This window comes from Ranitomeya variabilis, chromosome 5, assembly GCF_051348905.1.
Source record: "Ranitomeya variabilis isolate aRanVar5 chromosome 5, aRanVar5.hap1, whole genome shotgun sequence".
In the NCBI taxonomy this organism is placed as follows: Eukaryota; Metazoa; Chordata; class Amphibia; order Anura; family Dendrobatidae; genus Ranitomeya; species Ranitomeya variabilis.
The window spans coordinates 363,516,886-363,538,679 of NC_135236.1; the positions used below are offsets into that span (position 1 = coordinate 363,516,886).

A 21,794-nucleotide genomic window follows, 5' to 3' on the forward strand; every position below is an offset into this window, starting at 1 on the left:
CACAACTGCCCATAAAAGCCATTAACAGAGCAGCTTTCACTTTCTCAGTGCAATTTAAAAAATAAAAGCTGATTAGTCGTGACACTACTGGAACGGCACTGGCACGGGAGTGGAGTTTTTATTTTAACATGGGCATTCATTCAGATTGAGAAGGGGTTGTCCTAGTAGAGAACAACCCCTTTAAGCAAGAGCACAATCTCCCCAGCAAGCAAGACAAGGTCAGACAACCTCTTTAAGAGCATGCAGACCTCGTTTATAAAGACCTCCAGTAAACTCTTTTCACACTGTTTTTTTTTTGTGGATCTTTTTTGCTTGTAAGAAACCCCATTGTTTTCATGCTTATTATTATAAGCTTTTTCCAGATTTTATTTTATTTAATTCAGATATGTTTGGGTCTTGTTTTATGCCTTTTTATGTCCTACAAAGAAACTTATGGGAAAACACATGAAAGAAACGCCACATTTAGGGCTTGTCAAAAAACACCTAAAGAGAGCTGTGACACCATAAAAAAATCCTGAGGCTTGTAGTGCATTAATATTTACCTGTTGCCTTTTAGGCCACAGATTAAAAAAATGCAGAAAAAAAAAGTTAAATAAGGAAACTTGCTGGTTGCTGTGCACTATGCTGAGGAACACTATCACAGGGTGGGTAACAAGCACCTAGGACAAGAGAAGTATGTGCCCCCCTATCTCGTGAACCATTAGCACTGCCTGAGTCCTTTCCAAAAGCCCAATATTGCACATATATTGTAATTTAAGGAAAATACTGATGTAGTTTTACTTTGCAATTTCATCTCTTCATTTTTTCTGCTTTTTGCTGTAATCAAATCTCAAATTTTAAAGATATCAAACTTTATATATTATTTTATTTGTTTGCTTTGTATTTTCTTATTACGTTTTTTTATGTAACAATTTTATTACCTTAGCCCTATTAATAACTTTAACCATAATCCTAATCCTATCCTTAACCCTATTCCCAATAAGGTCTCTAACCCCAGCCCTAAACCTAGCCCTAGCCCTAACCATAAGCCTAATTCTAAACCAGTCCCTTGTCTTACTTGTAACACTAGTTCGAGTTTGAAAAAATGTAAAACTATAAAAGCAGTTCAAAGAAATAAATGAAGACAGTATTGAGCGGCAAAGCGAATGCCCACCCAATGCTACTTATGCAGAGAGCAGAAGGGGAGATGAGTTTGCCAGTGGCTGCTGCACTCTACATAAGCAAAGATCAAAATTACAATGCTTAGCATAATGAAGTGCGCGTTATCTTATAAGTCGCTGCCTAATCAGAGCACAACAGCCTATAACAAACTCATGTCGAGTACTTCACTCTACATAGAGAGTCAGACAACAGGAAAAGAGTAGAGAATGAGTGAACAATGGTTACATGCACTGCACATGATTAGAGCTCTCTTTAATATTTAGCTCCTCACTTTCTGTCATTTTGGTCACTGCTTATACATAGCACTGAAGTTGAAATGAGTCTGTCATAGACTTTTGTGCTCTGCATAGGCAGCAATCAAAACAAACATTATTATGCTTAGCTTTGTCATTTCAGACGCTGCTTATGATGAGTACAGCAGTGGTTGAGAAACTCATCTCGCTTGCTTTGTTCGCAACCACTCGATGCAAATAATGTAGAGCTCTTAACTGTTCCTCAGTAAGTACAATGGTCAGGTATATAGTTTATTGATTTCCGTGTGAATAAATAATATAGCATATTGTTAAAATGGGCCCTAAAATCCTAAAATTATCTATGAGATAATACTGAAGTGATGGAAAAAGGAAAAGATAAATTTAATTCAACTAGCTAAAAACAGAATAGAAACAGATTTAATTTCATTACAACCCTTATATCAAATGGATACATTTCAATACTTATACTGTAGCATACACCTTGGAATCCTATTGGTCAGTTACTGATCACATGACCAGTGCCATCCAGGTGCCCGTGCGCACAGTTGACAGTTGAGGAAAGTGACAGTTGGAGTGGAGTTGACTAGTGACAGTGAAGAAGCTATCTGTGAACTGTGAGCAAAGCGCTAATATGGAGGAAGAGGAGATTGTAGGGAGGAAGAGAGTGAGGAAAAGAAGACACATGGACTCATCGGCTGATGAGAAGTCTTCAATAAATAAACCCAAAAGGAGTAAAATACTAGACTCAGGACAGAAGACGTCTGCCTCCCCAGAGATGGAGCGAGAGGATGAAAACGTCATTGCCCAGAGTGAAGGACTCAAGAACAAAAGACACTTGGAGTCATCAGATGATAAGTCTTCAATCAAAAAGCCCAAAAGAAAGGGAAAAAAGAGGAAGAGACCAGACTCAGGACGGAAGATGCCAGAGATGGACCAAATGGATAAAGATGTCCTTGTCCAGAGTAAAGGACCAAAGAACAGAAGAATCAGCTTGGACTGTTCAGAGGAAGTAAAGACACCAATCATCAAGACTATTAGTCAGAAGAAAGATGACCCGGGAGGCTCAGGTAAGTAGAGAAATGTAACTAATAATTATAGGGAACATTATTGTACGTCTTATAACTCCACATGTAATCCAGGGATAAAGTCAGCAAAATGATTACCAAAACCAATTTTATATTATAGCAGATGTATATAGGGGTTGTAGGAAGTTTAGCACTATAAAGTGGTCAGCGTTATCTGTTCTCAATTCATGACAAAATGTTCTTATCACTGTGTAATGTATAGGTTCAGTTCTGCTGAGACTTATCACAAGACATGGAAAATGCTGTCACCTTTTTAAAGGGAATCTGACAGCAGCTTTTTGATACCCTATCTGAGAGCAACATGATATAGGAGCAGAGACCCTTATACCAATGATGTACTACTCATTGGGCTACATGGTATAATTTTGATAAAATCACAGTTTTATCTGCAAAAGATTTACCAGTTCTCTGAATGCTGAGCTCTGTATAATCCTGCTAACAACACTGATTGGCAGCTTTCTGTGTCTGAACCCTGTGCATAAGCAGAAAGTTGCCAATCAGTGGTGGGGGTGGTGCAGCGCCCCAGAGTTCTGGTCGTTGCAGTACTGTGGCTCTGCCACTAAGGGGAGCCATGGTACGTTCGATGGCACTGAAGGAGTTCCTCCAATCAGGTATCACAGACACCAATATGTTTCACAGCAGGGCCTCCGGGGGGAGCTAAGGGTGCTATTCATTAGGCCACTCCCCACCATAGTGGGTAAACTGGGGGTCAGGCAGGAAGTTAGTGAGAACGCTGACGGGATTGAACAGAGCAACACCCTGTGGCAGGGGGTGTTGTGAAGGGAGAGACTGTAGGGTCTCTGCCAGGGGTGGGATCCTGGCAGAGGCTTGGCATTGAGAGAACGTAACGGGACCGTGCCTGCTCAGCTTAGCGGCGGTGCCCAAGAAAGGACTAGAAGCGAGGCAGATTGTGCTGAGTGAGAAACGAGATCAAGCAGAAGGAGAATACCAGCAGGGGTTTTGTTGAAAGAGGCAGCACCCTGCTGAGGCGCAATACCGGTGGCCGGAACGCCGAGGGAGTGGATTAGAATACAGCTTCAAGCCATACTCCAAACAGCGGCAGGACAGTCGGTCTCAGGCGGGCTGTCTACCACATATCACCTATGAAGTCTTGGGGGGCAATTGCGGGAGAGGGGCGTCTCTAGGGTCCCGGAAGAACTCCAGGCCTACCTGACAAACGGGTGCCATTCCAACCTGAATACAGGGAAGGGGTGGATTACAGAGGAACATCAAATCGAGTTGTGAGGGAACTTAAGAAACAGGCACAACCGTTGTGGGGTCACTTTCCGTGAGCACAGCAGGGAAGGACTACAACACATAGCGCTAGAAGGAAGGCACAGATCTCCACCTGAGAGGAGGACTCTGGAGGTGCCATTGGACCGGCTGGACTTGCGTAGCCTGGTGAACCGTGTTCTGGACTGAGGACTCAGAGATCTCCAGTAAAGAGGTAAAGAGACTGCAACCTGGTGTCCTTGTTATTTACTGCGACCTGCACCCCCACAACTGCACCGCTACATCGCTATCATTACTACCAACACCCACACCTTGCATTTTACTGTGCGCCCCCCACGGCAGGGTCACGGACCGGGGCCTAGCCGCCGTGACAACCCCAGAAGCAGAGACTCAGAGGCCCGGTACCGGGTACCCCTCGGCCCTGCGGCGGTGGAGGGGGCGCTGCAGAACTTGGCGTCACGAACAGGATCTACTTAAGCCTGAAGAATCAGGTCATGTGTGCCTAGAGACTGTGATTTACTGTGCTTGAACTGTACTTTATTGAGAGGACTGTGTGTTGTGCTATTTGCCGCCAAAATTCGCCGCCATTGCAGCGCTGAGGAGAGCGCAGGAAGAGAAGAGGGGCGTGGAGTGGGCGTAGACAAGCTGGAGAGTGCGAAGAATAATGGCCGCCCAGTCTAAGTATTTCTGCACGGTGAGGACGTGTCCGTCAGCAGCAGAGATCCGCCTCCTAATCCTTAATGGGGGGCGGAGGCAGAGAAAACGAAACTGCTCACGAAGGAGAGAGCGGGAAAAAGACCAGGAAGCGACCCACGTGGAGGACGCTATGGCCTGCAGCTCCGAACCCGACAGCGGGGTTGAAGTAGAAGCCTCCCCTGACTACCCGGATGAGCCCAGCAGCCTGTCTTCCGTGGATAACACCAGATTCTTGAGAGCCGAGATGGAGGACTTATATAACCAGCTCCTCCAACTGAACGTGAAGATCCAGGCCCTGCACCCGGTGGTGCCGGCAGAGGGTTTTCGGACATCGGAGCTCTCACTGGAAGGACCAGCGGGACCTGTCGCGGAAAGTGGATCCGTACCAGTGGGTGAGTCCGCCGATCCTGCCCCGCCAGCCGAGGGTGTGTTAGTGGGCCCCGTAGCAGCACCACCTCTCCCGGGAACCCATAGACTTCAGCGTCTGTTACCCTGGGAGGAAGCCACGGGCATGGAACATCGTATGCGAGCCCCAATCACTCCTACCCCCTTACCGTGTGAGGTTAGTGCGGAGCGCACGGTGTGTCGCTGGGTGAACCCTGGATCCAATCTTATGGGGTTCCCCGGGGTGGAAACCCAGAAGGGAGAAATGGTACAGGGCCTAAGCTGGGAAGAGTACCAGATCCAGCTAGAACAACGGTGGCGGGAGGAGGAGAAGACACATCAGGCTAGACGGGAGGCCTACCATCAAAAAGATTTGGCGGTCAAGGACCGGGCCCGTAAGGACCCCACCACTCACCAGGCCCCGCGCAGGCAGGGCATCGTCACCACCTTTAAACTCCAAGGAGGCTGGGGTTTCATCAAAGAGCCGGGGCTATATGCGGAGGTCTTTGTTAACCGACGGGATGTCGAGTCACACCTTAGAGAGGGTCACCCCGATCGAGACCTCTATCCGGGGGACAGTGTTACTTACACCCGGCATTTTGGGGAAAAGGGGTGGTTCGCCCTGAACGTCTACAAGAAAGAGAAACCAGCCCCTGTAGCCAAAGTGCCACCGTGTGATCGACCTGTAACCACCCTGGTCGCCCCCACCTGCCCGACCACAGAACTTGCGATCAGCCGCCCGATCGCCGTAACCACCGTAGTGGCTAAAGAGGTTCCTTTTCGGGTGATCAATGTCCCTGATGCACCGGCACAGAGGGAAGTGGGGACACAGACCTTTATCGCCGCGCACGACCTGGTCGTGCAACAGACCCGAACCCATGGGGTGTATCTGGCCGCGGGGGTGGACCTGAAACCTGAATTACAGGGGTCCGCCCGCCAGGTGGCGCCTCATGGAAACTTCTGAAAGAAGAGTAAGATTTTATTGCTTTATAAAAATGTAAATAGTTTTCCTTTAACTGTTCCTGATTGTTTGTTGCTAAACCCGTCCAGGGTAAACTTTAAAAGGTGACCCCTTTGTTGACCCGGGGTCACTATTGTTGTTTTCCAGAAGTTTCACACAAACTGCAGTAATCATGGACTGTGCATGATTCGGACTTCCTTGTAAATAGTTGCACCTTCTTAAGGGTGCCTCCTACTGGTTTTAGTTAAAAGACACTTTGCGAAGATGCCATTCCGGAGCCTTTGCGTGGACTGGTAGGCTGAGAAGACGAGCTACCTCAGAAAGGCTTGGTCCCCTCTTAAAGGGGATGCGTGGAATTGAACTTGAAAGCGATACTGTTTTAGAACGGTAATATGATGATGCTTTGAGAAAGAATGTAACTGTTTTACATGAAAAGTTATATGTGTTTAAATTGTTTGAATTGTGAAATCTGAAAATAATGTTTTGTGAAAGGAAAAGATGCAGAGAGCCCGCAGGGGTAGAAGTAGAGATCTGCGTAGTTGAAAGTAAAGAAGTAATGATGAAGGTGAGGATAGAAGGTAAACCCTGCGTCCCCATAGAAAGTTACTTTGTTACTAAGGACAGAAAGCGAACCCGTAGGGGTTAGAGAGTGAGTCCTTAAAGGAGCCGAGTAGAGCTGGCTCAGAGTTCTTTAAACGAAAGGAATGTTATGTCTATACTATGTATAGTAGCGAAAGGCAGTAGGCCCTGGCTGAACGGGGCGGTCCTGTAAAAGAAAGGAGAGGCAGTAGGTCTGGTGCCATAGGGACAGGCGGTCCTGCAGGTTCAAAGTAGGAGAATGTGAAGTTACCCTACCCTGTAATGTGATTATAGGAAGGCCTTTGGTAAACTAAGAGTGTATGTTTCTTAAGGCAATGTTAATTTATTGTTCCAGAATTTGCACTAAGTAGAATACCCGGTTGGGTAACAGGAGTTATGTATAGCCTGTAATTTATAATGTTGACTATGTTTGTAACGTTAAAAGTGTCCTCACCTCCCATAAAGGGAAGCCTGTTCAAGTATACTTATTGTTTTGCACTCAACAAAATTGTATGTCTGTTTACTAATCTGTATTGTTGTTTTTCTTCCCAGTCCCGGAGTACTGTGTTTAACCAGGGGGGAGTGCAGCGCCCCAGAGTTCTGGTCGTTGCAGTACTGTGGCTCTGCCACTAAGGGGAGCCATGGTACGTTCGATGGCACTGAAGGAGTTCCTCCAATCAGGTATCACAGACACCAATATGTTTCACAGCAGGGCCTCCGGGGGGAGCTAAGGGTGCTATTCATTAGGCCACTCCCCACCATAGTGGGTAAACTGGGGGTCAGGCAGGAAGTTAGTGAGAACGCTGACGGGATTGAACAGAGCAACACCCTGTGGCAGGGGGTGTTGTGAAGGGAGAGACTGTAGGGTCTCTGCCAGGGGTGGGATCCTGGCAGAGGCTTGGCATTGAGAGAACGTAACGGGACCGTGCCTGCTCAGCTTAGCGGCGGTGCCCAAGAAAGGACTAGAAGCGAGGCAGATTGTGCTGAGTGAGAAACGAGATCAAGCAGAAGGAGAATACCAGCAGGGGTTTTGTTGAAAGAGGCAGCACCCTGCTGAGGCGCAATACCGGTGGCCGGAACGCCGAGGGAGTGGATTAGAATACAGCTTCAAGCCATACTCCAAACAGCGGCAGGACAGTCGGTCTCAGGCGGGCTGTCTACCACATATCACCTATGAAGTCTTGGGGGGCAATTGCGGGAGAGGGGCGTCTCTAGGGTCCCGGAAGAACTCCAGGCCTACCTGACAAACGGGTGCCATTCCAACCTGAATACAGGGAAGGGGTGGATTACAGAGGAACATCAAATCGAGTTGTGAGGGAACTTAAGAAACAGGCACAACCGTTGTGGGGTCACTTTCCGTGAGCACAGCAGGGAAGGACTACAACACATAGCGCTAGAAGGAAGGCACAGATCTCCACCTGAGAGGAGGACTCTGGAGGTGCCATTGGACCGGCTGGACTTGCGTAGCCTGGTGAACCGTGTTCTGGACTGAGGACTCAGAGATCTCCAGTAAAGAGGTAAAGAGACTGCAACCTGGTGTCCTTGTTATTTACTGCGACCTGCACCCCCACAACTGCACCGCTACATCGCTATCATTACTACCAACACCCACACCTTGCATTTTACTGTGCGCCCCCCACGGCAGGGTCACGGACCGGGGCCTAGCCGCCGTGACAACCCCAGAAGCAGAGACTCAGAGGCCCGGTACCGGGTACCCCTCGGCCCTGCGGCGGTGGAGGGGGCGCTGCAGTGGGGTCACACAGAGCTCATGGATATGGATGACTAACTGTTAGCAGTCCTCTAGTGATAATCCCCTGCTGATAAAACTGTGATTTTATCAAAACTACAGCAAGCCGCCCAATAAGCGACACATTTCTCTTTATATATTATATATCTATATATCTATATATATTATACCTCAGATTAGGTGTCAAAACCTTGGTGGCATAGCCCCTTTAAATGCAGCAGTGCCTGAAATAAAATAAAAAGCACATACCCCCTGGAATGGTGCCATTCCAACAATGTTGGCACTGAGTCTTTTGGCAAATATTAAGTGTTTTCACTTTATCTGGGGCACTGTAGCATTTCAGATCTCATTCTCAGGTTGACAAGTATTAGCAATCTCTTACATTACTTTCATTGCAGAAAAGAGTCCAAAAAGTTGCCAAATTTGTGCAAATGTTAGAATGTGGCTAGTTCCTTCTCTACTCCCCTCTCATCTCCTCTTCCCACAATCACATACAAGGTTTCTCCTGTGCCTCCTCCCTACTCTACCGCAACATATCAGACTCTCGCCTACTGTGGAAACCTTCAAAAGGAACCTGAAGACGCTCCTCTTCCAGCAAGCCCACAGTGGCCCTGGTTCCACCATACCGCTGCATGACCTGCTCTACCCTGGCCTACTCTATCCTCACCCATCCCCTGTAGACTGTGAGCCCTCGTGGCAGGGTCCTCTCTCCTCCTGTACCAGTCGTGACTAGTATTATTCATGATTATCGTGCTTATTATTTCATTATGTACACCCCTTCTCACATGTAAAGAGCCATGGAGTAAATGGCGCTATAATAATAAATAATAATAACCCAAGTGGTACTTGTAATGGATTGTCCTTCTCTAGGATGATTATTTCATGAGCATTGCAGTGGCTTCTCAGCACCATACACCGTACATTTAGAGATTCTTGTGTATACCTGGTGTGCACCTGGTGTAGCGGATGTGCCATGTCCACCTTATCTGCCATACTGAGCTCTTCTATGGTTCCTGTCATGCAGACCACATTCCCCATCTTGCTGGATTCTCATCAGTGGTCCTTGCTCCCATCTCCTGACAGCAGTGGTAGATCAGTGACATAGGGCTGCTGACCCTGATGTGTAATGCAAAGTCTCAGACCCTCATTTATCAAACTGTTCAACTGCTTGTCTTTGTTGCCCATAGCAACCAACCAGAGATCAGCTTTCATTTCTCAAACTGCTTTGGTAAAATTAAAGCTGATCTGATCTCTGATTGGTTGTTATGGGCAAAGTAGACAGTGCTACTGTAAAGCTATGTGCATGCTTTCAGGGCCACCATTAGGGAATTACTGCCCTTACTGGCGTATAATAAGAGGACATATATGGGGCAGATTTAGAGGACATATATGGGGGCAGGATGAGAGTACAAATATGGGGGCAGGATGAGAGGACATATATGGGGAAAGGATGAAAGGACATACAATATATGGGGGCAGGATGAGAGGACAAATATGGGGGCAGGATGAGAGGACATATATGGGGAAAGGATGAAAGGACATACAATATATGGGGACAGGATGAGAGGACAAATATGGGGCAGGATAAGAGGACATATATGGGGCAGGATGAGAGGACATATATGGGGACAGGATGAGAGGACAAATATGGGGCAGGATAAGACGACATATATGGGGCAGTATGAGAGGACATATATAGAGGCAGGATGAGAGGTCATATATGGGGGCAGGATGAGAGGACATATGGGGACAGGATGAGAGGTCATATATGGGGGCAGGATGAGAGTACAAATATGGGGGCAGGATGAGAGGACATATATGGGGAAAGGATGAAAGGACATACAATATATGGGGGCAGGATGAGAGGACAAATATGGGGGCAGGATGAGAGGACATACTGTATATAGAGGCAGGATGAGAGGACATGTATGGGGACAGGATGAAAGGACATACAATATATGGGGGCAGGATGAGAGGACAAATATGGGGGCAGGATGAGGACATGTATGGGGACAGGATAAGAGGACATACTGTATATAGAGGCAGGATGAGAGGACATATATGGGGGCAGGATAAGAGGACATACTGTAAATAGAGGCAGGATGGTAGGACAAATATGGCGGCAGTAAAAAAAGGACATATATAGAGGTAGGATGAGAGGTCATATACTGTATAGAGGCAGGATGAAAGGGCATATATGGGGCAGGATGAGAGGTCATATATGGGGACAGGATGAGAGGACATATATGGGGACAGGATGAGAGGACATATATGGGGACAGGATGCGAGGACAAATATGGGGCAGGATAAGAGGACATATATGGGGCAGGATGAGAGGACATATATGGGGGCAGGATGAGAGGACACATATGGGGACAGGATGAGAGGTCATATATGGAGGCAGGATGAGAGGACATATATGGGGACAGGATGCGAGGACAAATATGGGGCAGGATAAGAGGACATATATGGGGACAGGATGAGAGGACATATATGGAGGCAGGATGAGAGGACATATATGGGGACAGGATGCGAGGACAAATATGGGGCAGGATAAGAGGACATATATGGGGCAGGATGAGAGGACATATATGGGGACAGGATGAGAGGACATGTATGGGGCAGGATAAGACGACATATATGGGGCAGTATGAGAGGGCATATATAGAGGCAGGATTAAAGGGCATATATGGGGGCAGAATGAGAGGTCATATATGGGGGCAGGATGAGAGGACATATGGGGGCAGGATGAGCGGATAAATATAGGGGCAGGATGAGAGGACATATATGGGGGCAGGATGAGAGGACAAATATGGGGCAGGATAAGAGGACATATATGGGGGAGGATGAATGGGCATATATGGGGACAGGATGAGAGGATAAATATGGGTGCAAGAAAAGAGGACATATATGGAGGCAGGATGAGAGGACATATATGGGGGCAGGATAAGACCACATATATGGGGCAGTATGAGAGGACATATATGGGGGCAGGATGAGAGGACATATATGGGGGCCGGATGAGAGGTCATATATGGGGGCAGGATGAGAGGATAAATATAGGGGCAGGATAAGAGGACATATATGGGGGCAGGATGAGAGGACAAATATGGGGCAGGATAAGAGGACATATATGGGACAGGATGAATGGGCATATATGGGGACAGGATGAGAGGACAAATATGGGGGCAAGAAAAGAGGACATATATGGAGGCAGGATGAGAGGACATATATGGGGGCAGGATAAGACGACATACACTCACCGGCCACTTTATTAGGTACACCATGCTAGTAACGGGTTGGACCCCCTTTTGCCTTCAGAACTGCCTCAATTCTTCGTGGCATAGATTCAACAAGGTGCTGGAAGCATTCCTCAGAGATTTTGGTCCATATTGACATGATGGCATCACACAGTTGCCGCAGATTTGTCGGCTGCACATCCCAAAGATGCTCCATACAAGGCAGGATGGATCCATGCTTTCATGTTGTTTACGCCAAATTCTGACCCTACCATCCGAATGTCACAGCAGAAATCGAGACTCATCAGACCAAGCAACGTTTTTCCAATCTTCTACTGTCCAATTTCGATGAGCTTGTACAAATTGTAGCCTCAGTTTCCTGTTCTTAGCTGAAAGGAGTGGTACCCGGTGTGGTCTTCTGCTGCTGTAGCCCATCTGCCTCAAAGTTCGACGCACTGTGCGTTCAGAGATGCTCTTAGGCCTACCTTGGTTGTAACGGGTGGCGATTTGAGTCACTGTTGCCTTTCTATCAGCTCGAACCAGTCTGCCCATTCTCCTCTGACCTCTGGCATCAACAAGGCATTTCCGCCCACAGAACTGCCGCTCACTGGATTTTTTTTCTTTTTCGGACCATTCTCTGTAAACCCTAGAGATGGTTGTGCGAGAAAATCCCAGTAGATCAGCAGTTTCTGAAATACTCAGACAAGCCCTTCTGGCACCAACAACCATGCCACGTTCAAAGGCACTCAAATCACCTTTCTTCCCCATACTGATGCTCGGTTTGAACTGCAGGAGATTGTCTTGACCATGTCTACATGCCTAAATGCACTGAGTTGCCGCCATGTGATTGGCTGATTAGAAATTAAGTGTTAACAAGAAGTTGGACAGGTGTACCTAATAAAGTGGCCAGTGAGTGTATATGGGGCAGTATGAGAGGACATATATGGGGCAGGATAAGTGGACATATATGGGGCAGGATAATAGGATATATATGGGGCAGAGTGAGAGGACAGATCTGGAGGCATGATGAGAGGACACATATAGAGGCAGGATGAAAGGACATATATGGGCCAGGATAAGAGGATATATATGGTGCAGAGTGAGAGGACATATATGGGGCAGGATGAGAGGACATATATGGGGCAGGATAAGAGGATATATACAGTTAGGTCCATATATATTTGGACAGAGAAAACATTTTTCTAATTTTGGCTATAGACATTACCACAATTAATTTTAAACAAAACAATTCAGATGCAGTTGAAGTTCAGACTTTCAGCTTTCATTTGAGGGTATCCACATTAAAATTGGGTGAAGGGTTTAGGCGTTTCAGCTCCTTAACATGTGCCACCCTGTTTTTAAAGGGACCAAAAGTAATTGGACAATTGACTCCAAGGCTATTTCATGGACAGGTGTGGGCATTCCCTTCGCTTTGTCATTCTCAATTAAGAAGATAAAAGGCCTGGAGTTCATTTGATGTGTGGTGCTTGCATTTGGAAGGTTTTGCTGTGAAGTAAACATGCGGTCAAAGGAGCTCTCCATGCAGGTGAAACAAGCCATCCTTAAGCTGTGAAAACAGAAAAAAAAAACATCCGAGAAATTGCTACAATATTAGGAGTGGCAAAATCTACAGTTTGGTACATCCTGAGAAAGAAAGAAAGCACTGGTGAGCTCATCAATGCAAAAAGACCTGGGCGTCCACGGAAGACAATAGTGGTGGATGATCGCAGAATAAGCTCCATGGTGAAGAGAAACCCCTTCACAACAGCCAACCAAGTGAACAACACTCTCCAGGAGGTCGGCGTATCAATATCCAAATCTACCATAAAGAGAAGACTGCATGAAAGTAAATACAGAGGGTTCACTGCACGGTGCAAGCCACTCATAAGCATCAAGAATAAAAAGGCTAGACTGGACTTTGCTAAAAAAAACATCTAAAAAAGCCAGCACAGTTCTGGAAGAACATTTTTTGGACAGATGAAACCAAGATCAACCTCTACCAAAATGATGGAAAGAGAAAAGCATGGCGAAGGCGTGGTACAGCTTATGATCCAAAGCATACCACATCATATGTAAAACACGGCGGAGGCAGTGTGATGGCTTGGGCATGCATGGCTGCCAGTGGCACTGGGTCACTAGTGTTTATTGATGATGTGACACAGGACAGAAGCAGCCGAATGAATTCTGAGGTATTCAGAGCCATACTGTGTGCTCAGATCCAGCCAAATGCAGCCAAACTGATTGGTCATCGTTTCATACTACAGATGGACAATGACCAAAAACATAAAGCCAAAGCAACCCAGGAGTTTATTAAATCAAAGAAGTGGAATATTCTTGAATGGCCAAGTCAGTCACCTGATCTCAACCCAATTGAGCATGCATTTCACTTGTTAAAGACTAAACTTCAGACAGAAAGGCCCACAAACAAACAGCAACTGAAAACCACCGCAGTGAAGGCCTGGCAGAGCATCAAAAAGGAGGAAACACAGCGTCTGGTGATGTCCATGAGTTCAAGACTTCAGGCAGTCATTGCCAACAAAGGGTTTTCAACCAAGTACTAGAAATGAACATTTTATTTAAAATTATTTAATCTGTCCAATTACTTTTGGTCCCTTTAAAAACAGGGTGGCACATGTTAAGGAGCTGAAACTCCTAAACCCTTCATCCAATTTTAATGTGGATAACCTAAAATGAAAGCTAAAATTGTGAACTTCAACTGCATCTGAATTGTTTTGTTTAAAATTCATTGTGGTAATGTCTATAACCAAAATTAGAAAAATGTTGTCTCTGTCCAAATATATATGGACCTAACTGTATGGGGCACAGTGAGAGGACATATATGGAGGCAGGATGAGAGGACATATATGGAGGCAGGATGAGAGGACATATATTGAGGAAGGATGAGAGGACATATATGGAGGCAGGATGAGAGGACATATATGGAGGCAGGATGAGAGGACATATATTGAGGCAGGACGAGAGGACATATATGGAGGCAGGATGAGAGGGCATATATGGAGGCAGGATGAGAGGACATATATGGAGGAAGGATGAGAGGACATATATAGAGGCAGGATGAGAGGGCATATATGGAGGCAGGATGAAAGGACATATATGGGGGCAGGATAAGACGACATATATGGGGCAGTATGAGAGGACATATATGGGGCAGGATGAGAGGTCATATATGGGGGCAGGATGAGAGGACATATATGGAGGCAGGATGAGAGGACATATATGGAGGCAGGATGAGAGGACATATATTGAGGCAGGATGAGAGGACATATATGGAGGCAGGATGAGAGGGCATATATGGAGGCAGGATGAGAGGACATATATGGAGGAAGGATGAGAGGACATATATAGAGGCAGGATGAGAGGGCATATATGGAGGCAGGATGAGAGGACATATATGGGGGCAGGATAAGACGACATATATGGGGCAGGATAATAGGATATATATAGGGCAGAGTGAGAGGACAGATCTGGAGGCAGGATGAGAGGACACATATAGAGGCAGGATGAAAGGACATATATGGGCCAGGATAAGACGATATATATGGTGCAGAGTGAGAGGGCATATATGGAGGCAGGATGAGAGGACATATATGGAGTTAGGATGAGAGGACATATATAGAGGCAGGATGAGAGGGCATATATGGAGGCAGGATGAAAGGACATATATGGGGCAGGATAAGAGCATATACAACCCCTGGCAAAAATTATGTGATCGCCGGCCTTGGAGGATGTTCATTCCGTTGTTTAATTTTGTAGAAAAAAAAGCAGATCACAGACATGGCGGAAAACTAAAGTAATTTCAAATGGCAACTTTCTGGCTTTAAGAAACACTAAAAGAAATCAAGAACAAAAAACGTGGTAGTCAGTAATGGTTACTTTTTTAACCAATCATAGGGAAAAATTATGGAGTCACTCAATTCTGAGGAAAAAATTATGGACTCATGAAAAATAAACAAACAAAAAAACACTCCAAAACATCACTAGTATTTTGTTGCACCACCTCTGGCTTTTATAACAGCTTGCAGTCTCTGAGGCATGGACTTAATGAGTGTCAAACAGTACTCTTCATCAATCTGGCTCCAACTTTCTCTGATTGCTGTTGCCAGATCAGCTTTGCAGATTGGAGCCTTGTCATGGACCATTTTCTTCAACTTCCACCAAAGATTTTCAATTGGATTGAGATCCATACTATTTGCAGGCCATGACATTGACCTTATGTGTATTTTTTCAAGGAATGTTTTCACAGTTTGTGCTCTATGGCAGGATGCATTATCATCTTGAAAAATGATTTTATCATCCCCAAACATCCTTTTCAATTGATGGGATAAGAAAAGTGCCCAAAATATCAACATAAACTTGTGCATTTATTGAAGATGTAATGACAGCCATCTCCCCAGTGCCTTCACCTGTCATGCAGCCCGATATCATCAATGACTGTGGAAATTTGCATGTTCTCTTCAGGCAGTCACCTTTATAAATCTCATTGGAACGGCACCAAACAAAAGTTCCAGCATCATCACTTTGCCCAATGCAGATTCGCAATTCATCACTGAATATGACATTCATCCAGTCATCTACAGTCCATGATTGCTTTTCCTTAGCCCATTGTAACCTTGTTTTTTTTCTGTTTAGGTGTTAATGATGGCTTTCATTTAGCTTTTCTGTATGTAAATCCCATTTCCTTTAGGCGGTTTCTTACAGTTCAGTCACAGACGTTGACTGCAGTTTCCACCCATTCGTTCCTCATGTTTTTTTTTTGTGCATTTCCTGTTTTGGAGACATAATTGCTTTAAGTTTCCAGTCTTGATGCTTTGATGTCTTCCTTGGTCTACCAGTATATTTGCCTTTAACTACCTTCCCATGTTGTTTGTATTTGGTCCAGATTTTAGACACGGCTGACTGTGAACAACCAACATCTTTTGCAACATTGCGTGATGATTTACCCTCTTTTAAGAGTTTGATAATCCTCTCCTTTGTTTCAATTGACATCTCTGGTGTTGGAGTTCATGTCAGTTCACTTGGAGCAACAACTCTTCAAGGTGTGATCACTCCTTTTAAGATGCAGACTAGACTAACAAGCAGATCTAATTTGATGCAGGTGTTAGCTTTGGTTATGAAAGTTTACAGGGTGATTCCATAAAGTTTCCCTCAGAATTGAGTGATGCCATAATTTTTCCTCTATGCTTGGTTAAAAAAAGTAACCATTACTGACTAGCACATTTTTTGTTCTTGATTTCTTTTAGTGTTTCTTAAAGCCAGAAAGTTGGCATTTGAAATGACTTTAGTTTTGTGCCATGTCTGTGACCTGCTTTTTTTCTACAAAATTAAACAACTGAATGAACATCCCCAGAGGCCGGTGATTACATAAGTTTTGCCAGGGGTTGTATATGGGGTAGAGTGAGAGGACATATATGGGGGAAGGATGAGAGGACATATATGGGGCAGGATGAGAGGACATATATGGAGGTGAAGCGCCCCCACCCCGCCGCAGGGCCGAGGGGTACCCGATACCGGGCTTCTAGAGTCTCTGCTCTGGGGTTGTCACGGTGGCTAGGCCCGGCCCGTGACCCTGCTGGTGGGAAGGTGACGTACAGTAGATGAATAGTGGTGGTGGATGATGTGATGCAGTGGTGCGGTGCAGCAAATAACGAGGACACCAGGTTGCAGTCTCTTTACCTCTTTACTGTAGATCTCTGGGTCCTCAGTCCGGAATCCAGATCACCAGGCTGCGCAAGTCCGGCCGGTCCAATGGCACCTCCAGAGTTCCCTTAACAGGTGGAAATCTGTGCCTTCCTTCTAGCGCTATGTGTTGCGGTCCTTCCCTGCTGTGCTTACGGAAAGTCCCCACAACTGTTGTGTCTGTTTCTTAAGTTCCCTCACAACTCGATTAGATGATCTTCTACTAATCTACGTCCCTCCCTGATTTTGCGGTCAGGACGGCACCCGTTTGACGGGTAGGCTCGGAGCTCTTCCGGGACCCTAGTGTCGCCCCTCTCCACAAGTTGCCCCCCAAGACTGCATAGGTGATTTAGGTGAGACAGCCCACCTGAGACTGACTGTCCTGCCGTAGGTTCGAAGTATTGCCTGAAGCTCTATGTAGAAATACTTCCTTCGGCGTTCCGGCCACCGGTTGTTGCGCCTCAGTAGGATGTTGCCTCGGTCTTACAGCACGACCCCTACTGGTATTCTCCTTGTTGCTTTGATCTCGTTTCTCACTCAGCACAATCTATCTCGCTTCCAGTCCCTTCTTGGGCACCGCCGCTATACTGTGCAGGCACGGTCCCTTTACGTTCGCTCAAGTTGCCAAGCCCCTGTCAGGATCCCACCCCTGACAGGGACCCTACTGAATCTTCTCCCGCAACACCCTCTGCCACAAGGTGTTGCCTGGTTCCCATCCAGTCAACTTTCTGTCTAACTTCCTGCCTGACCCCCAGTTTTACCAGTGTGTGGAGAGTGGCCTAGTAAATAGAACCCTTAGCTCCCCCTAGAGGCCCGGCGGTGAAATGTATTGGTGTCTGTGATACCTGATCAGATGAACTCCTTCAGTGCCATCAGACGTACCATAGCTCCCCTTAGTGGCGGAGCCACAGTACTGCAACGACCAGGACTCTGGGGCGCTGCACTCCCCCCCGGTTAAATCCAGTACTCCGGGACTGGGAAGAAAACAACAATACAAGTTAGCAAAAAGACATGCAATTAGTTGAGTGCAATAACAATAAGTATACTTGAACAGAGCTTCCCTTTATGGGAGGTGCGGACACTTGAACGTTACAAAACATGGTTAAATATCACAGCAACAGGCTATAAATAACTTCTCTTACCCAACCGGGTATTCTACTTAGTACAAATTCTTGAACAATAATTTAACATTGCCTTTAAAGGACGTACACTCTAAATCCACTAAAGACCTTCTTATAATCACATTAAAAGGCAATTTAACTTTTACATTCTCCTTCTTTAAATCTGCAGGACCGCCTGTCCTAACGGCGCCAGACCTACTGCCTCTCCTTTCTTACAGGACCGCTCCTTTCAGCCCGAGCCTTCTGTCTTTTCAACTACTATACATAGTATAGAACATAACATACTTTCAGTTTATTACACTGAGCCATCTTCATATGGCTCCTAGGAGGACTCAGGGTTTACCTTCTATCCTCATTTTCTATCAACATTATCAACATTTTCTTAGAGCATTAACTTCTATCTTTACTTTCTTGCCAACAACTATGCAGGACACTCTGTCTACCCCAACGGGCCTACTGCACCCTTCTTTCAGCTTTCACACTTTCTTCTACTGAACATTATCGGCATTTCTTTTACAATTAACTAGTTCAATACATATAACTTCTACATGTAAACAGTATCATTTTCTTTCAAAGCATCATTATCACTTTACTGTTCTAAGGCAGTATTACTCATAAGTACACAGATGAACATCCCCTTTAAGAGGGGATCAAGTCTTTACGAGGTAGCATATCTTCTCAGGCTACCAGTCCATACTCAGCAAAGGCTCTGGTGCGGTATCTTCGCAAAGAGTCTCTCTTTAAGTAAAACCAGTAGGGAGCGCCCTTAAGAAGGTGCAAACTATTTACAAGAAGTTTGTATCATGCACTGTTCATGATTCAGCAGTTTTTATAACATTGTGGAACAAAAAGCAAAAATGAAAGTGAAAGCAAAAATAAAAAGCAATAGGGATCCCGGATAAACAAAGGGATCCCTTTAAGAGTTAACCCAGGACGGGTTTTAGCAGCAAACAGCAAGGAAATAAACAGTTAACTATTTACAGTTTCAGGTTTCCGAGGTTTAGTTGGACGGCTTCCAGGGCTGCACCTGGCACTTAACCCTTCTTGGCCTGGGCAAACTGAGGTCCAGGGTTGCACCCAGAGCTGGACAAACTCCGTTAATCCGTCTTGCATGTACAGTTAAATCATGTGCAGCGATGGAGGTCTGCGCAGCTTGAGTAGGGGCATTTGTTGCAGCAGAGGTAGCGGCTGCTGCAAGATCAGTCACTGGAACGGAGTCAGCAGCTTTGGCACTAGCAGTCACTGGAGTGGTGTCAATCGTCAGGGCAGGGTCGTCCTTCATACCTGCTTCAGATGCGGTCCCTCCGGTGCCGGTCTGCTCCGTCTCCACTGCGGCCTGTAGCGCTGGTTGCAGGGCCTTGTGCTGCGACGCTGTCATCTCTGCTTGCAGTACCTCGCTTTCCGGCAGGGCCTTGCTTTCTGGCTTCGGAGCGCTGGAACTTCTTCCTTGCTCCGGACCAGACGAGGCTGCCGACAGACGTCTGGCGAGGCTCCCGATGATGGTCTTCTTCCACCCGGCCTCAGTGCTCAGCTGCATCCGCCGGGGTTGGTGGATCAGCTTGTCCGCTCCGGTCTGCAGAAGGTCAGCGTCAACTGTGGAGGTCTGGCTGCGGTGCCTCTCCGGGTAGCTGGGGGAGTCCTCGGCTCCGACCCCACGCTCCGGCTCCGGGCGGCTGGCCATGGCGTCCTCCATGTTGCTCGCTTCTTCTTCCTGGTCCTTTTCCCGCTCTCTCCTTCGTGGGCGGTTTCGTTTTCTCTGTCTCCGCCCACCATTGAGAATCAGGAGGCGGATCTCGGCTGCTGACGGACACGTCCTCAAGGGGCAGGAATATTTAGACTGGGCAGCCATTGTCTTTCGCGCTCTCCAGCTTGTCTACGCCCACTCCACGCCCCTCTTCTTCTCCTGCGCTTCTCCTCAGCGCTGCAATGGCGGCGGTTTTGGCGGCAATCCTTGTAGTAATGGCAGCACACAGTCTTTTCAATAAAGTACAGTCCAAGCACAGTAAATCACAGTTCCAAGGCACACATGACCTGATTCTTCAGGCTTAAGTAGATCCTGTTCGTGACGCCAAGTTGAAGCGCCCCCACCCCGCCGCAGGGCCAAGGGGTACCCGATACCGGGCTTCTAGAGTCTCTGCTCTGGGGTTGTCATGGTGGCTAGGCCCGGCCCGTGACCCTGCTGGTGGGAAGGCGACGTACAGTAGATGAATAGTGGTGGTGGATGATGTGATGCAGTGGTGCGGTGCAGCAAATAACGAGGACACCAGGTTGCAGTCTCTTTACCTCTTTACTGTAGATCTCTGGGTCCTCAGTCCGGAATCCAGATCACCAGGCTGCGCAAGTCCGGCCGGTCCAATGGCACCTCCAGAGTTCCCTTAACAGGTGGAAATCTGTGCCTTCCTTCTAGCGCTATGTGTTGCGGTCCTTCCCTGCTGTGCTTACGGAAAGTCCCCACAACTGTTGTGTCTGTTTCTTAAGTTCCCTCACAACTCGATTAGATGATCTTCTACTAATCTCCGTCCCTCCCTGATGTTGCGGTCAGGACGGCACCCGTTTGACGGGTAGGCTCGGAGCTCTTCCGGGACCCTAGTGTCGCCCCTCTCCACAAGTTGCCCCCCAAGACTGCATAGGTGATTTAGGTGAGACAGCCCGCCTGAGACTGACTGTCCTGCCGTAGGTTCGAAGTATTGCCTGAAGCTCTATGTAGAAATACTTCCTTCGGCGTTCCGGCCACCGGTTGTTGCGCCTCAGTAGGATGTTGCCTCGGTCTTACAGCACGACCCCTACTGGTATTCTCCTTGTTGCTTTGATCTCGTTTCTCACTCAGCACAATCTATCTCGCTTCCAGTCCCTTCTTGGGCACCGCCGCTATACTGTGCAGGCACGGTCCCTTTACGTTCGCTCAAGTTGCCAAGCCCCTGTCAGGATCCCACCCCTGACAGGGACCCTACTGAATCTTCTCCCGCAACACCCTCTGCCACAAGGTGTTGCCTGGTTCCCATCCAGTCAACTTTCTGTCTAACTTCCTGCCTGACCCCCAGTTTTACCAGTGTGTGGAGAGTGGCCTAGTAAATAGAACCCTTAGCTCCCCCTAGAGGCCCGGCGGTGAAATGTATTGGTGTCTGTGATACCTGATCAGATGAACTCCTTCAGTGCCATCAGACGTACCATAGCTCCCCTTAGTGGCGGAGCCACAGTACTGCAACGACCAGGACTCTGGGGCGCTGCAGAGGTAGTATGGGAAGACACATGGGGCCAAGATGAGTATGATGGTATTTGTTCCTTGTATGTGGTATTATTGATTCACTATGTGATGGTAATATGTGGTCCAGCCATTGTGTGATGGTATTTGTCCATGTATGTGGCATTATTCAGTCACTATTTGATGGTAATATGTGGTCTGGTCATGGCGTGGCAGTATTTGTTTCTTGCATGTGGCATTATTCGGTCGCTATGTGGTGTTAATATGTGGTCTGGTCACGGTCTGACAGTATTTGTTCCTTGTATGTGGTAATATTCGATCACTATGGGGAAGTAATATGTGGTCCGGCCAGGGTGTGACGGTATTAGATCCTTGTATGTAGTATTGTTGATCATTTTAAAAAATGTATGTGACACATTCCCTAAAGAATAATGA

At 46.8% G+C, this 21,794-nt stretch overlaps 1 protein-coding gene across 2 annotated transcripts in view; it reads left to right on the plus strand.

The window, feature by feature from the left end:
* The first annotated feature begins 1,994 nt into the window (after positions 1–1,994).
* Positions 1,995–21,794, plus strand: part of LOC143776020 (protein kinase C delta type-like) — a 31,297-nt gene continuing 11,497 nt past the window's right edge. For both annotated transcript variants that reach the window (XM_077264901.1, XM_077264902.1), the window contains exon 1: positions 1,995–2,482. In XM_077264901.1, coding sequence (XP_077121016.1) covers positions 2,047–2,482 — 436 coding nt within the window. In that variant the 5' untranslated portion in view covers positions 1,995–2,046. The remainder of the gene's footprint in view (positions 2,483–21,794) is intronic.